Genomic DNA, 15,776 nt, shown 5'->3' on the forward strand with positions numbered 1-15,776 from the left:
CCGGGATTAAGATGAATTTACATAAGACAGAAATGTGTACTATCAATTCAGATCAGGGGATAGCTTTAGCTGATAGATTTAGATGTAAACTAGCTAAATTTCCCATTAAATACTTAGGGTTACCCTTACAACACACCAGTCTGGTCCAAAAAGATTGGGATTTCTTGATAGAGAAATATGAACATAGATTGCAAGGGTGGAAAGGATCTCTTTTATCGATTGGCGGTAGGTTAACACTCATTAATTCAGTCTTGTCTTCCATTCCATTATATGCATTATCGATTTTTAGGATCCCTAACTCCATCTTACATAAAGTAGATCGAATTAGGAGAAATTTTTTATGGCAAAGTACAAGTGCAAAAAGAAAATATGCGTTGATTAGCTGGCACAGGGCTTGTATTGCCAAGGAATATGGGGGGTTAGGTATTCTCGATTTGAGACAAATGAATACAGCTCTACTAATGAAGTGGTGGTGGAAATACCACGATACCACCTATTCTCACTTATGGAAATCTCTTATTCAATACCAATATTACTCTCATCACAATGTGCCTATTTCAGCTTTCTGGAAAGAGATAGTCAAATTAGGAAATCTAGGAAATAGTAGTTGCACATACACCCCGGGAATTCAATCCACACTTAGATTCTGGTCTGATCCTTGGGACCCACCTAATACATTATCTACCAAATACCCTGAATTGTTTGCTATTTGCTCAAATCCTCAAATAACATTGAAGGAGGTGCTTAACACCCAGGGCACAGCTGTGCATTTCAAAAGACATTTGGATGCAGTGATGGTAGAAGAATGGACTCAAATCTTGTTGTCTCTAAGTTGTATCTCTTTTACACATGCCTCTGTTCGTATTTCTTGGAAATGGGAACCTTCAGGAGTTTTTTCTGTTATATCCCTTTATAAATTCCTTAATTTTGGAGGAATTAAAATTGCACAAGCCATGATGTGGTGGCAAATTCCAGTGCCTCACAAAATACAGATATTCATGTGGCTTGTTTCTAAAAACAGAATCCTTACCAAGGTTAACCTTAGGAAAAAAGGGTGGTCCGGTAGTGTTAAATGCCAATTTTGTACTGAGGACGAAACTGTTATTCACTTGTTTCTGTTATGCCCCTTTACCCAACAGTTGTGGTTTTGGATGGGATTAAGCCAGAATCATTATAAACATTGGAACACTATTCAAGATATACTTAATTTTGCTAGTTCCTTACCCTCGGATTACCAAACTGCTTTTCTAATAATGTTTAGTGCGTTTTGTTGGACTATTTGGAAAATACGAAATGATCTATGCTTCCAACAGGTATATGTTAAGAATTTTCGAACCATTGTACTAATGATTGTTGCTTTGGTGCATTATTGGACAGGTATCAGCAAGCGGACAGCTAGAGACATCCTCCCCACTTGGCTGCCGGAAGTGATAGAAGAGATACCGCTGAGGATCTGGAAGCCAGAAGATACTCAAGTGGTGCTATATCAACCACTGGCAGAGGAAGATCGCAGTTACAGCCACACGGCTTAGTTTTTATGCTAGGTTATCTAATTAGTCTAGCTAGTACCAAACTATTTTGTTGTGCTTCTTTTGATTCTGCTTTATAGATACTTGACATTGGTATATTGGTCTTATGGCATTTTGTTTGAATCTGGACGGATAAGTTGTATGATGTAATGAACTTTGTTTCTTGAATGAAACGGGCATACGCCTTTTATCAAAAAAAAAATTCATTTTAGTTACCACCTTAAATTTTCATAATTCTGACCTTACCAACATTTTGGGAAAAATTCAAAACTTACATGTGCGTAGACTCAAGTGTCTTGCACTATTTTTATGATTTATTTTTTTAATTTGTTTTCTTTCTGCACATAACAACAGCGCTTCAAAAATAGTGCGCAAACCCAATCTGCGCACGTGTTAAGTTTTTAATTTTTCCTAAAATATTAGAATTATGAAAGTTTAGGGTGGTAACTAAAAATAGGGCTAGGCTACTATGACATTGGTGTTATTTGAAATTAAATAACACCAACTTTTAAACCCTTAGATCTGCCTTGAGATTCGTACAAAATAAAGTGCTTGAACAGTAAAAGCGGATATTACGAATCTCAAGGCAGATCTAAGGGTTTAAAAGTTAGTGTTATTTAATTTCAAATAACACCAATGTCATAGTAGCCTAACTCCTAAAAATATATGGAAAAGAGTGCTTAGATAAAGTAAATATGGGCCTTCAATGACATGTATTTGTTTTCTCGAGGCCCAAAAATTATAGATGTACAATTAATATACGATAATAGAGGCCCAAAAATGCATAATAGACAAAAAAAATCACAAGGTTCAAATTAAACAAACATTTTATTAAGGTTAGTAATATAATGGCTACACGACATTATAAGATATATATTAGAAGATATCCAGAGATATGCACAATCAAAATTTCTGATCTTGTATACATATACAAAGTCATAGTCATAAGCGACTTTAGACTTGTTGCTTTATCAACTAATTATTTTAATGACACACACTTTTAGCGAGCAAAGTTGTTATTACAATTATGACCCAAGATGTGGATGAAAATCTACTAATTAATACTAAATATATATTTGATTAAACAGCTGATTGGCACTCAATGATTTAAACAACTAATTAAAACCAACAACATATATATTACATATAAATATCTTCAGTTACATATATATGCGGCTCTCGCAGGAATTAAAGAATACAACATATCCTAGTTAAAGAATTATATACACAGCATGTTAGGGGCAAGCCAAAGTTGACATTGATTTGTGTGTATATATAAGGAGGGATGGATGATGGTGTATTTGGTAACCAAATTATAAACAGATCAATGGCTAAATATTCCACCAAGATGTCATTTTATGTACAGTTGTTTATCCTCGCCGTCGTCATAGTAATCCAGCTTAGCGGCGTTGAAACATGATTTGGAGGCAGCAGACGCGCGCTTATGCAATCTAATATATATAGATGTGCATGTTACTGGTCAAGCACCATTTCCAGATGTTCTCCTTCCACTTAACCTTGGTGGTCACGTTATAGCGCACGTTATAGGTGGTATTTTTCACGTGGTGGAATATCTCTTCTCTGTATTATGTATCTTAAATTAAATTTGTTGTCCATAAACTGCAACGGCTGAGATTGATTAATATAAATTCGGATTGAATCTGAACCCTCCAATCAAATAATTTGTCTTCTTTTGATTAAATGCAGAGGATACGGATTCCCTGCCTGGCATGGTGGTATACATGTATTAATTATAGTTAAGTGGAGCTTGCTGCTGAATTTAATATACAGGAAACCATATAGTACCAGATTAAGATGTTAGTAACTAACACATTTCGTAATTTTCTTTTTCATTCTAATTTCTGACTCTTTATTGCTGGTATCAGTACCAAATAATTTTTTCAGTAATTGCATTACAACTGTATCAAGGCATACACAGATACACTACTGAGGAAGAATCCTATAATTTCCGAAATCTAACTAAATTCAAATTAAAATTCTCAATTAAGCATTTGACCCCTAATTATAATATTAATTTTCTTAGAGATAATAGATGTGAATTGCTAATTTATATGGCTTAATACACAGTAAAAAGGAAAGTAACTCAGCAATAGTGAATGGTATGGCCTTCTTCGGTTTAGGCCTGTATACTTGGATCTTAGAAAGCCAAGCGTCTGGGCATCGGACCCAAATCGGTCCGATGTTTGCTTAGGACCTTCGAATTCGCTCCATAATTCATTCGCACCGTTTGGATATTCGTGTGTGCTACTTCAAGATCCGTGTAAATTTTGAAGTGAATCAGACGGTTCTGAGCGGACATCAAATTGGTTTGATGCTAATCAAACGAGCTCGATCCGCTTACTAACAAATTCGGTGATTCTCTGTCTACAATCTGCCAGGTTTTCCTACAAAATCACTTTCGAAATTATGGATCTAACTTAACCTTCAAATCTTAGATCTTGCCATCTACAATATTGTGAAACAAAGGTGATGCAATGGATACCATTATTTATTATTGGGTTATGAAAATATTAAGTCAAGGTCTTCTATAGTTGACAAAAAATGCATTTCTTGGAGTATGCAATTGCTTGTACTATGAGTGTGCAAAAATTTGACTATAGAAGGATAGCTTTTGATTATGAAGTGTTTTTAGTGCAGATTCTCTGTTGCAACCATGGTGTTGGTAAATATGCAAATATTGTTTATAAGTATATAGTTTTTTTTTTTTTAACTTGTTATTAAAGTAAATGGTAATGATAAAACAATTTTCTCTGTGTAAAATATATTTTTATAGGCTGCAAAATATTTTGCATTGATATTAGAGTTCAATGTTTTATTTTATTTTATTTATGTGTGTTTGTCAGTTTGAATCCTCTCCAATTGCAAAGGTATTGATTAGATGGGAGAATAAGATCCGGTATTATTCTTCTCATGCTCCTCTCTATCGCTCTCCTCTTACTCTCTCTCCCATTTGATCTTCTTTCTCTCCCTTCTCTTCTTTGAAGAGAGAGATAGAGAGAAAATGAATAGCATGATGCTGCTATTCTCATTAGAATAGCAGCAGATTGGGATCCTTAGATGAGAGTTTGTCAACTGGATCACATTATCATAATAGCATCTTGTCTGTCACTTAATTTTTTTTGGCACTTACGGACTACAGCAGAGGAAATTTTTGACAAGAATGACAATTTTTTAAGGTCATGTTTGATTGTTATTAAATTTAAGAATGATTAAGTTAATTATTTTATCTTACTTCTTATATTTTATATTTAGTTTGATAACTTAAGTTATAGTTTAAATTACCAACCAATGAAAAAGCAAAATTGAAAAAAAAAATCTAGCTACAAAAATGGAACAGTATCCGCAAGGATAAAAAGTGATTATCCGCGAAGATATACTAACAAAAAGGTGTTTTTTTCTATTACTGACAGAAGTATCCGCGAAGGTATACCGATAGTATCCCTTGCGGATATTATCTCATTATGTCTCTAACAGTAGGACTTGTTTAGAAACTCAAACCGATTAAACTCTGTCATAACTTTATTTTATTTCTCATTTTTATTCTTGTTTTACGGTATGTAACAAAGAAATTTACTAGCCCTCTTACTTCAGAATTCTTAATTTTTTTAGTTACCTCATCATAAACTTTCATAATTCTGATCTTTCTAACGATTTAGGAAAAAAATTCAAGACTTGACACTTGTCCAGTTTGTGCACCATTTTTGTGGGTTTTTTCGTGCGCAAACTAAGTATGCACATTATTTTTGTGAATTTTGTTTTCTATTTGTACATAACAACAAAATTTTAATGCACAGACTGCGCATGTGTCAAATTTTTAATTTTTACTAAAATAATAATAAATTCATAATGGTAAAAGTTTAGAGTAGTAACTAAAAAAAATCTCGGTTCAGAATCAGACAGCCTAAATTCATGCAAAAGAGTGTTTAGATAAAGTAAATATGGACCTTCAACTTGTTTTCTTGAGGCCCAAAAAGTAATATTTGTACAATTAATATACATCATAGACCCCTAAAAATGCAAAATATAAAAATATAAAAATTTATTAAACAAACAATTTATTAAGGTTAGTAATATAATGGCTCTGGAGGATTTCAAATCCCAGTGCAAAATCGATATCTCCTCTTCACGAGCATCTGAATTAATTAAGAAAACTGAAAACAAAATTTTCTACAAATTCTCATTAATTATTGAACTTCACAAATTCTCACGCCAATAAGTTTCTTTTCTTTTTTCCATTGGATTAACAATTATTCATAGTTTTTGTAACAAAACAAAAATTCTCAATGCAAAATAATTTTCTAAAAATAATATTCTATTTTCCGAACAAGCACCAGAGAACAACCCAAGTATATATATTCTCATAGAGGTGCACCAGAAAGCCATCTCTCAACCATAGCTAGGCATTCATTCGGTTTATACTCTGGAGCAGCGTGCCCAGCACCCTATGAAAAAAAAAAAGGTATTTGATAAAAAAAGACAACATATTCAATCAATTATTAAATTATATATATTTCAATGATAAAAGATTTATCATATTATCTTTTCAAATTTTTCTTCATTTCAAGTTCAGACAATCTTACCTTGACAGTAGCAAATGTGAGGTTGTTAGAATACCTCCTTGTGAACCTAAAATGAAGCAATCTTTTTCATGTAAATTTTCTTTAAGATTAGAATTTGTACTAATAATCAGAAACCAAAGAATCTTACCCTGCTACTTGGCCACCAACATACCAAGGTCTCCAATCATCCACGATCGAGAAGTTCAAGGATCGTATCCAGGCTTGTGTGCCAATATAAGGAGCCACTGAGTCATGATCACCACTGCACACACACACACACACACACACACAACTTTCAGTACATTATTTGCCTGTGATACAGAAAGAATGTAGAGGCTCACAAGAACAAGAGAGATGCATTTCACAAGAAGAAACTTACTCATTTTTACCTATAAATAAGTGCCGGGTAACCTTTATCGGTGATGGTACGATGATACGACACTGCACTTTGAATATCATACGTGTAGTAGGGTGGATCTGTACATAGCTTCCAATCAACAATTGTTCCCTACATAAAATAAAATGCACTTTTTTCTTAAAATCTCACATACATATATACATATATACATATATATATATATATATATATATAGAGGTGGGCTACGGTGAGTTGCGAAGTAAAACGCGTTTCTACTTCACGCCGTATTTTCATTTTAAAAGTCAAAACGACCGATCCGAACCGTTAGATGTTTAATCCATATTGAAATGTGCTTGGAGACCAAATTTTACATTTTTTTTGAATTTTTTTACTATTTATTAAGCATTTTTGAAAATTGTTGTTTTGCTGTGAACAATAAAATTTTCTGGACCATCAGATCAGCGACTTTCAAAATTGCTTAATAAATAGTAAAAATATTCCAAAAAAATGTAAAATTTGGTTTCCAAGTACATTTCAATATGGAGAACAAGATGAACGGTTCGGATCGACGTTTTAAACTTTAAAATTGCAAAATATGAGCGTGAAGTAAAATAGTAGCTTTACTTCACAACTCACCGTGGCCCACCTCTATATATATAGAGAGAGAGAGAGAGGTTGGCTAAGATCAAAGTGGTAGTTCCTGAGCTTTGGTGCTACCAATTCGTTTTTCAATTTTTAAAGTTTAAAACGTCGATCCGAACCGTTCAAGTCAATCTCTATATTAAAATATGTTTGGAGACCAAATTTTATATTTTTTTGAATTTTTTTACTATTTATTAAGCCACTTTGAAAATCGCTGATCCAATGGTGACTTAACAAAATAGTAAAATCAGAAGCCACCGTTGGATCAGCGATTTTCAAAGTGGCTTAATAAATAGTAAACAAATTCAGAAAAATGTAAAATTAGATCTCCAAGCATATTTTAATATAGAGATTGACTTGAACGGTTCAGATCGATGTTTTGAACTTTGAAAATTAAAAAATGAATTGGTAACACCAAAGCTTAGAAACTACCACTTTGATCTTAGCCAACCTCTCTCTCTCTCTATATATATATATATATCCAACAGTTTATATCTTGCACAAATTGAATCATGGTTGTTAATTAGACCTTAATTTGAGTCAATCATGTTAACACTAGCTACTTTATGTTTTTATTAACATAACATCTTCAAAAAAAAAATATGTGGACAATTTTAACACTCTTTATATAATTTTCTGATTATCTTGTTTTTTATTAACCAACCACAAATATTTATTTATTTTATAAATCAAATTTCATGAAAAGAAAATCATAATGATGTATGAGAGAGAAACATATTTTTTAAACAAAATTTTACGGAAAAAAAAATCCTATGATCGATAATATGAGAGAACAGAAGCAGTTTTTAAAGGTAATAATTAATAAAGGATAGAATTGTTTATATATTAGAATATTTACATAATGTTATGTTAATAAAAAGTAACAAGCTAAGAGAATATATAACCATATGTACCTTTCGGATACCAAGCGCATCTCGGACTGTAGCATTATTTGCCCAGAACTCTGAAAGCGCGTACAAGGAGTTCTGGATGAATATATGAGAAACAATTTAGATAATGTTTTGAAGAGCAATGTCAATGAGATTGACAATTAAAACTTTTATCAGTAAAAATATGCACAGAGATTTACAATTGACCTCGACTAACCCTAAACATATATAAATATTTTCAGCATATTTGAAATATAACCTATTTTACCTCAGATTTAAATTGGCACCAAATTAGTTATATTTGAAAATTGACTCCAAATTGGTTATATTTCAAATATGTCGTATTAAGTGACACCATATTGGGCAAACTAACCCTAATTGATGGAGATATCATACCAATTTTTTCAGCTCAATTTGAACTATAACTTAATTATTTTACAACTAATCCTCTGCTAGCTATCACCAAATTTGGTGTCAATTCATTTCAAATTTGGTGCAAATCATGATGTAAGAAATAAAGAGTCCAATAAGCATATATTACTCTGCAATCTTTTCGTAAAGGAAATGCTTCACATTGCGGTTCCAAGATCTGTTCCACATTCACATCTTTTGTGACCTGGTTTGTAAACAGTCATTAAGGTGTTAACTTGCTCTTTTGGTAGAGATGCAATCTGTCCTCCTTTGGACATATGAAAGTTTATAATGATAATACAAATATATTTAGATTATTTCTGAATCACACCTCATCTACAGCATCAAGATACTTTGCACAATGAATGTTACTCGGGTTCACATAATTCCCTGAACAGCTTTGCTTGGTGGACTGCACAGAAAATTTAAAAAATAAACTTGCCATTGATTCGTTCTATATGATTTTTGTTAGTTATTATTTATCTACCTCATATAGTTCATCAGATATAAGCGCCATTCCGTGAAAAAATGGAACCTTGGCATTTTTATCGAAACCGTGAATATCAGTCATGGGATTGCCAGCCAAATAACCCTTAAAATGTCAAATAATTAAAGTTTAATTAGTTCGAGAGGTTAATTTGGTAATATAAATCCAATAGAAAAACTAGAACAGATATAGTTTTCTTTTGTTCTCAAACCTTGAGATTAAATTGTGCCCCCTGGGATTCTTTAGCTGTAATCAACAAAATCACAAAACAGATCGAGATCAAGCTTTTTAGCGAGGAACTGATATGAACAAATTGTACTGGTAAAGTAATCAGTAAATTGTGACTGGCATACATCATGTTGTTTGGAGATTGTAATTCTTTTTTCTTGCTTGCTTTTCACTATTGTAATTAATTGCCTACATTCTTACATCAAGAAATAAAGAAACAATTGCCTTCATTAAAAGTTACCTGTAGCAATCTCAAGAGTTAAAACTGGTATGATCATGCCAGCATAGGAAGAGCCACCTATATAGAGAGGATTTGACTTAAACTTTGGGTGCTCCTCAAGCCACTACATAACAAAAGTCATGTTTTAGCCAAGGTTTTCAGGCAACTATCTCAAAACTAGAATACTGCTCTATTCTTAATAGATTACAAGTTTTGGATTGAAAACTGCACTGTTATCACCTTATAAAGAAAAGATAGAAGCTGATGTGCTGCCTCAGTGTCAGATGTCTGAAACCCCTCCATCGTACGCGAATAAGAGAATCCAGTTCCCACTGGAGAATCAACAAATATAACATTGCTCACCTATATAAAGAAAAAACAACATAAATAGGATTGCAAGTGCAGAAAACAAGGAAAAGTCAAACTAATTCTTAGTTTTTTTTTTTTATCATAATATAAAAAGGAATTATGTAAAACACTTTATTTTGAATTTAAATGGTAAGGTTAGATTAACAACATAGTTTTGTAATTGATTTTATTAAAAAGACAGAGAATTAACCTGGGTCCATGAATCAGTCTTATAATAGAGGGAAGGAAGGTCATCTACATAGTTTTGTAGGTCATAACCAAGCGGCCCTGCACAGCACATAAACACTTAATTTGATCACATAACAATTACAAAAATGGACAAATAATAATAGAAAGAGAAATCAATACCTATCTCATAGACCAATCCAGAGAGAGAGGAGCAACCGGGCCCACCTATCAGCCATAGCAATAGAGGATCCTCCTCAGGATTTTTCTCTGATTCAACAAAGTAGTAGAAAAATTCCACCCCTTTCTCTTCATTTACCTCCAAGTAGCTGTTCAAGTGTTTACCTTGAGCTTTATTAATCAAATCTTAATTAATTCGTAAACAAATTCTAATACCAAGTTTGGACATAACATTAGGCCTCAGATTCATTAACAAATTCTTGATAAAAAATAATCTCAAGCAAAATACTTTGCTAGAGGTCATGAGAAGAATGTGTACCCGGTTTCTAAAGAAAAAGGCAACGGGCCATTGAACCCTGGGAGGTTGTCGATTCGCTTCCGAGCAGAGACTAATTGCCATGAAGAACAACACAGCACAATCATAATCACAATCACAATCACATTCACAAGAGGAAGTAGAAAACATTTCTTAGTTGCTTGTGCTGAATACGCCATTTCACAATCACAATCCAACTCTTGTTTTCATTTGCTGAGAGTCCACGGTCAACTCCCACTTCCACTCCCACAACAAGCTAATATATATATTATATATATGTGTGTGTGTGTGTGTTTTGATTGCTTGGAACGTGACTACACGTGTAATTTCCTATTCAAATGTCTTACCACATCGGCAAATGAGAGAGATTGACTAATATGTTTTCGGCTACCAATTCAAATTTCAAAAAACTAAATTCGAAACTTCGAACTAAGTAGTTCAGTAAATTAATTATATATTGAATATGTAGAATACTAATTTTTACTATTTTTTATGATTTATGAAAGATGGCAAAAAAATGGTTCAAAATTAAATTATTTTAAGCTATTTTTTGTCATCTTTCATAAATCATAAAAAGTAGTAAAAAAAATTCTTAAAATAGTTAAAACTGGTATTCTACATGTTCAATATATAACCAATTTACTGAGCTACTTAGTTCGAAATTTTGAATTTGATTTTTTTATTTGAAATTTGAACCGATAATACATCGGTAACGGTAACACTTTGACCAACTTTATACAAATCGAAGATCACACTTTAAAATATTGCTCGGCAGATATATATAGGCCGGCGCTTTGTTGATAAAGGTAATTAATTAGGGGCATATGAAATATTTTAGGGAGATGATATGAGTACCCGCACTCTCATCCCCCCATTATCCCCCCAATTTTATTTGTTCAATCTCTTCCACATTTCTCATGATCTATAAGGAATTTTGCGAATCTAAAATCACGAACGTCTTCTACACAATTTTATCTTTCAAATGAGATCCATGATGACATACTTTCGAGCTTGTCATCACACAAGTATTTATAGCTCGTCATTTAAGTATTTATACATAGTATTTTTCACATATGACACTGCTGACATTTAAAAGTATTAATATCAAGTATTACAAGTATTTATATCTATGCACTAAAGTATTTATACCTATGTGGTCAACTATTTTTGTTAGAGAAAGGTTGACGCAGGGACGATTAGGGAAATGTGATGCGGAGATGCAGGGTCCACGATTGGGAATAAATACTTACAAGTATAGGTATAAATACTTGTACGATGCGATATAAATACTTGCACAATGAGGTATAAATACTTGTGTGGCGATGAATCCGAAAGTACGTCATCATGGATCTCATTTGAAAGATAAAATTGCGTAGAATACATTTGTGGTTTTAGATTCGCAAAATTCCTCATAGAACGTGAGAAATGTGGAAGATATTGAAAAAAAATACAAAAAACCCACCTCTAAAAACGTGTATGATTCTTCTCCCCATGTAGTTTGAGTGGTTTCTCCATATAGTTATACATGCAAATATTAATATCTTAATTTGCAAGCATTAATTTATTATCTTTCAAGTATTTATACTAGTGTTTTGAATAAATTTAATTAAATTAGTTAGTTAAGTTAGTTTATGGGAAGTTAAAATTTATTTAAGAGATGGGGGTATAATGCGGGTACAGAAGTGTGGGGATTGAAATAATTATTCAATATTTTAGCCTCAGATCCGTCAGATCCGGTAATTAATTAATTAGGGACATCTGGAATATTTTAGTTACTTGTACTATTGGTATCAAAAAAAAAAAAAAACTTGTACTATTGGCTACAGTAGGGAGCTAATTTAATAACTCCGCCTACAGTTGGGATCTTGAATGAAAATGAGGTCTAGGCCTGTTGTTCGGCCCATTAATTTAATAACTCCGCCTACAGTTGGGATCTTGAATGAAAATGAGGTCTAGGCCTGTTGTTCGGCCCATTAATTTAATAACTCCGCCTACAGTTGGGATCTTGAATGAAAATGAGGTCTAGGCCTGTTGCTCGGCCCATTAATTTCACTCATTTGTTATGGATTAGCAGCCCAATAATAATAATTTGACCGGGCGAGCTTCCTTCAACTTTGCACTCTACCATAATTTCATCATTTTTTTTCTATTTATTAAGAGAAAATTTTGAGTTCTAACTTCTCAGTTCTCACACATAAATAAAGTGTTGTGTTTTGTAACTTCTTATAATTAATTTGATTATTTATAATATTGTGGAGGATAAGGATTATATATGGATCTGAGAAAGCCTAACATGTAATTAGAACTTTAGAATTAAGCGGGGCGTCCGATGAGCATCAGATCCAAATTGTTTGATGCCCACTTAGAATCATCTAATTTACTCCATGATTCGTTCGCATCGCTTTCATATTTGTGCACACGTACTGCTTCAAGATTCGTACATATAAATGTTCACAAATCTTGAAATTAATTGAACGATTTCCGAACAACTATCGAACTGATTTGAATCCAAAAATAACAATCCGAACCGCTCAACATGATGTCCTAATAAAAAAATTGAACAATGTCCTAATAGATTATTTTCTTTTTTTAAGACCTGATAGTCAATTTGAATCGCTTAACATAATGTCCATATTAAAATATGATTGCGGATCAAATTTTATATTTTTCTGAAAAAAAAAATAACTATTTTTTTAGATATATACAAAATTATTTTTTTTTTAACCATCTAAAAATAACGATGTTGTACCTATATAAAAAAATTACTATTTTTTTCGAAATCATATAAATTTTGGTCTCAATCCGTATTTTAATATGGAGATTATATTAAATAGTTTGAATTAATTGTTTGAATTTTGAAAATAAAAATAAAGGATAGAAGACATACTTTATGAAAGACAAAATATATCGTTTGGGCTGTTTGGACTTTGTTTTGTTTTAATAATTCAACTCTAATTCTTACTATGTTATATGAATACAAATATAGTATCATATTCATGAATAAGTCGATGTATAACTTTTAAAAAATAATGTATATGACACAGAACGTTCTTCAAGTATAAAATAATTTATTATTTGTATATAAAATAATATATTTATATTTCGAAACATCTAATACATTTTGCTTCTCCTTTAGTCAAATATATTACAAAAGTAAAAGTTCACTGCATACAACATACAACATATGTGGTATGATACTGCATATGTAGATTTTTATGTGGATATATATACGGATTTTAAAATTAATATATATATATAGAGAGAGAGAGAGATATGGGCTACGGTGAGTTGTGAAGGAAAGCGACTATTTTACTTCACACTCATATTTTACGATTTGAAAATCCAAACGACCGATCCGAACCGTTCATCTTGTTCTTCATATTGAAATGTGCTTGGAGACCAAATTTTACATTTTTTGGAATTTGTTTACTATTTATTAAGCAATTTTGAAAATCGTTGATTCGATGGTCTAGAAATTTTTACTGTTTTTTACTGTTCACAGCAAAATAGCAGTTATCAAAATTACTTAATAAATAGTAAAAAAATTTCAGAAAATGTAAAATTTGGTCTCCAAGCATATTTTAATATGGAGATCACATCTAACGGTTCGGATCGGTCGTTTGGACTTTCAAAATGAAAATACGGCGTGAAGTAGAAACGCGTTTTACTTCGCAACTCACCGTAGCTCATCTATATATATATATATATGAGGTAGTCTACGGTGAGTTGCGAAGTAAAACGCGTTTCTACTTCACGCCGTATTTTTATTTTGAAAGTCCAAATTACCGATCCGAACCATTAGATATTTAATCCATATTGAAATGTGCTTGGAGACCAAATTTTACATTTTTTGGAATTTTTTTACTATTTATTAAGCATTTTTTAAAATTGCTGTTTTGCTTTGAACAGTAAAAAACAGTAAAATTTTCTGGACCATCAGATTAGCGACTTTTAAAATTGCTTAATAAATAGTAAAAAAATTCCAAAAAATGTAAAATTTGGTCTCCAAGCACATTTCAATATGAAGAACAAGATGAACGGTTCGGATCGACGTTTTGAACTTTAAAATCGCAAAATATGAGCGTGAAGTAAAATAGTCGCTTTACTTCGCAACTCACCGTAGCCTAGCTCTATATATATATATATATAGTATGCAGTAATATGCGGTATCATACAAACAAATATATAATAATATGCGATATCAGATAAACAAGTATGCAGTAATTATACCGTAATATACGGTAATATGCGGTAATATGCAGCTGAATATGCAACCAAAAATGCAGAACCACATATTTGACCGAATAGAGATTTTCTATTCAGATTGCAACCGAATAAAAATATACGGACGCATATGCAATCGTATATATCTAATTTTAATACACTGTGCATACCTACTTCTAGAGTGGGAAAAATGGCACCGCGGAGCTGGTTCCATTACGGAACGACACGGATATGGCACAGCACACGTGTTGATTACGTGACGTTACTCGCGTGTCACATACCACGACTATCTTTAGAAAATTTGATACGGCACAGCATGCGAAAGATTTAGTCATGGCACAACAGGTAGTCACGCGAGTCACGTTGATTAAATGGTGAATCTTGAATAAACTAATCTAAATTATTATCAAATGATCACGTAAGTCACATTTTGATACGGCACATTTGAACATAGCGTGACCATTTACGTGTCATGACCACACCTTGACGTTTTGGTCACGGCACTGTACGACACGTAAAAAATTAACTTAATTACAACATATTAGTCATGACACGACACACCACAACACGTTTTTTCCAATCTAACTACTTATTAAAAAAATGTAAAAACAAAATATTAAGTCAAAGCACATACTAATTAAAAGTACAAATAACTAAATCGATATTTTAGTCCTTCTGTGTACATGCATGTATCGTTGACAGGGTCTATAAGTCATACTATTTAAAATAATAAAATATACATGCGAGATATCATATGAGAACCAAAGCTTCAATTAATGGGTTGGAATAAATTAAGTTATATTGAGTCTTAATTGACTACTAATTAAATTGTTCAAGCACGCGTGTTATGGTGACGTGTGCATAATAATAATAATAATAATAAAAAAAAAGATCTTCCAAGAAATATTACAAAGAATATATAATACATTTTTTCTCATTTAAAAATAGATGACTTTCTCTTTACACGAGTTCTTGACTTGCTCGTTCAAATTTCTAAATTCGGTCCAATTGCACTATTGTCACTAGTGGAAAAACTGGAATTAGGATCGGCCTATCTGGATCGGCTATAAGAAACAACCGATACTAATACCTATCTGGATCGTTTTTATTAATAAAACCGATCCTAAAAACTAATAAGATCGGATTTTTTGGTCAACTGATCCTAATTTATGAACTT

General features: G+C 32.2%; 1 protein-coding gene across 1 annotated transcript; it reads right to left on the bottom strand.

Moving 5' to 3' along the window:
• Nucleotides 1-5,755: 5,755 nt before the first annotated feature.
• Nucleotides 5,756-10,567, bottom strand: LOC144545068 (serine carboxypeptidase-like 17). Its single transcript, XM_078293623.1, has 14 exons — nucleotides 10,379-10,567; nucleotides 10,063-10,208; nucleotides 9,905-9,981; nucleotides 9,586-9,708; nucleotides 9,367-9,469; nucleotides 9,109-9,143; nucleotides 8,898-9,002; nucleotides 8,742-8,822; nucleotides 8,541-8,615; nucleotides 8,024-8,095; nucleotides 6,499-6,617; nucleotides 6,258-6,371; nucleotides 6,131-6,176; nucleotides 5,756-5,992 (listed from the first exon to the last, which is right to left on the bottom strand). The coding sequence occupies exons 1-14, from the start codon at nucleotides 10,552-10,554 to the stop codon at nucleotides 5,909-5,911; spliced, it is 1,356 nt and encodes a 451-aa protein (XP_078149749.1). The 5' UTR covers nucleotides 10,555-10,567; the 3' UTR covers nucleotides 5,756-5,908.
• Nucleotides 10,568-15,776: the final 5,209 nt, after the last annotated feature.

The sequence above is a fragment of the Carex rostrata genome, chromosome 27 (genome assembly GCF_964058835.1).
Source record: "Carex rostrata chromosome 27, lpCarRost1.2, whole genome shotgun sequence".
Classification (NCBI taxonomy): domain Eukaryota; kingdom Viridiplantae; phylum Streptophyta; class Magnoliopsida; order Poales; family Cyperaceae; genus Carex; species Carex rostrata.

What these genes read in the sequence shown, in the direction of transcription:
- LOC144545068 (XM_078293623.1), bottom strand. Translation starts at nt 10,554, where the DNA reads ATGGCGTATTCAGCACAAGCAACTAAGAAATGTTTTCTACTTCCTCTT. An exon ending in GGGCACAATTTAATCTCAAG is followed by an intron (nt 9,003 to 9,108) that starts GTTTGAGAACAA and finishes TGACATTTTAAG; the next exon opens with GGTTATTTGGCTGGCAATCC. An exon ending in TACCCGGCACTTATTTATAG is followed by an intron (nt 6,372 to 6,498) that starts GTAAAAATGAGT and finishes GTGTGTGTGCAG; the next exon opens with TGGTGATCATGACTCAGTGG.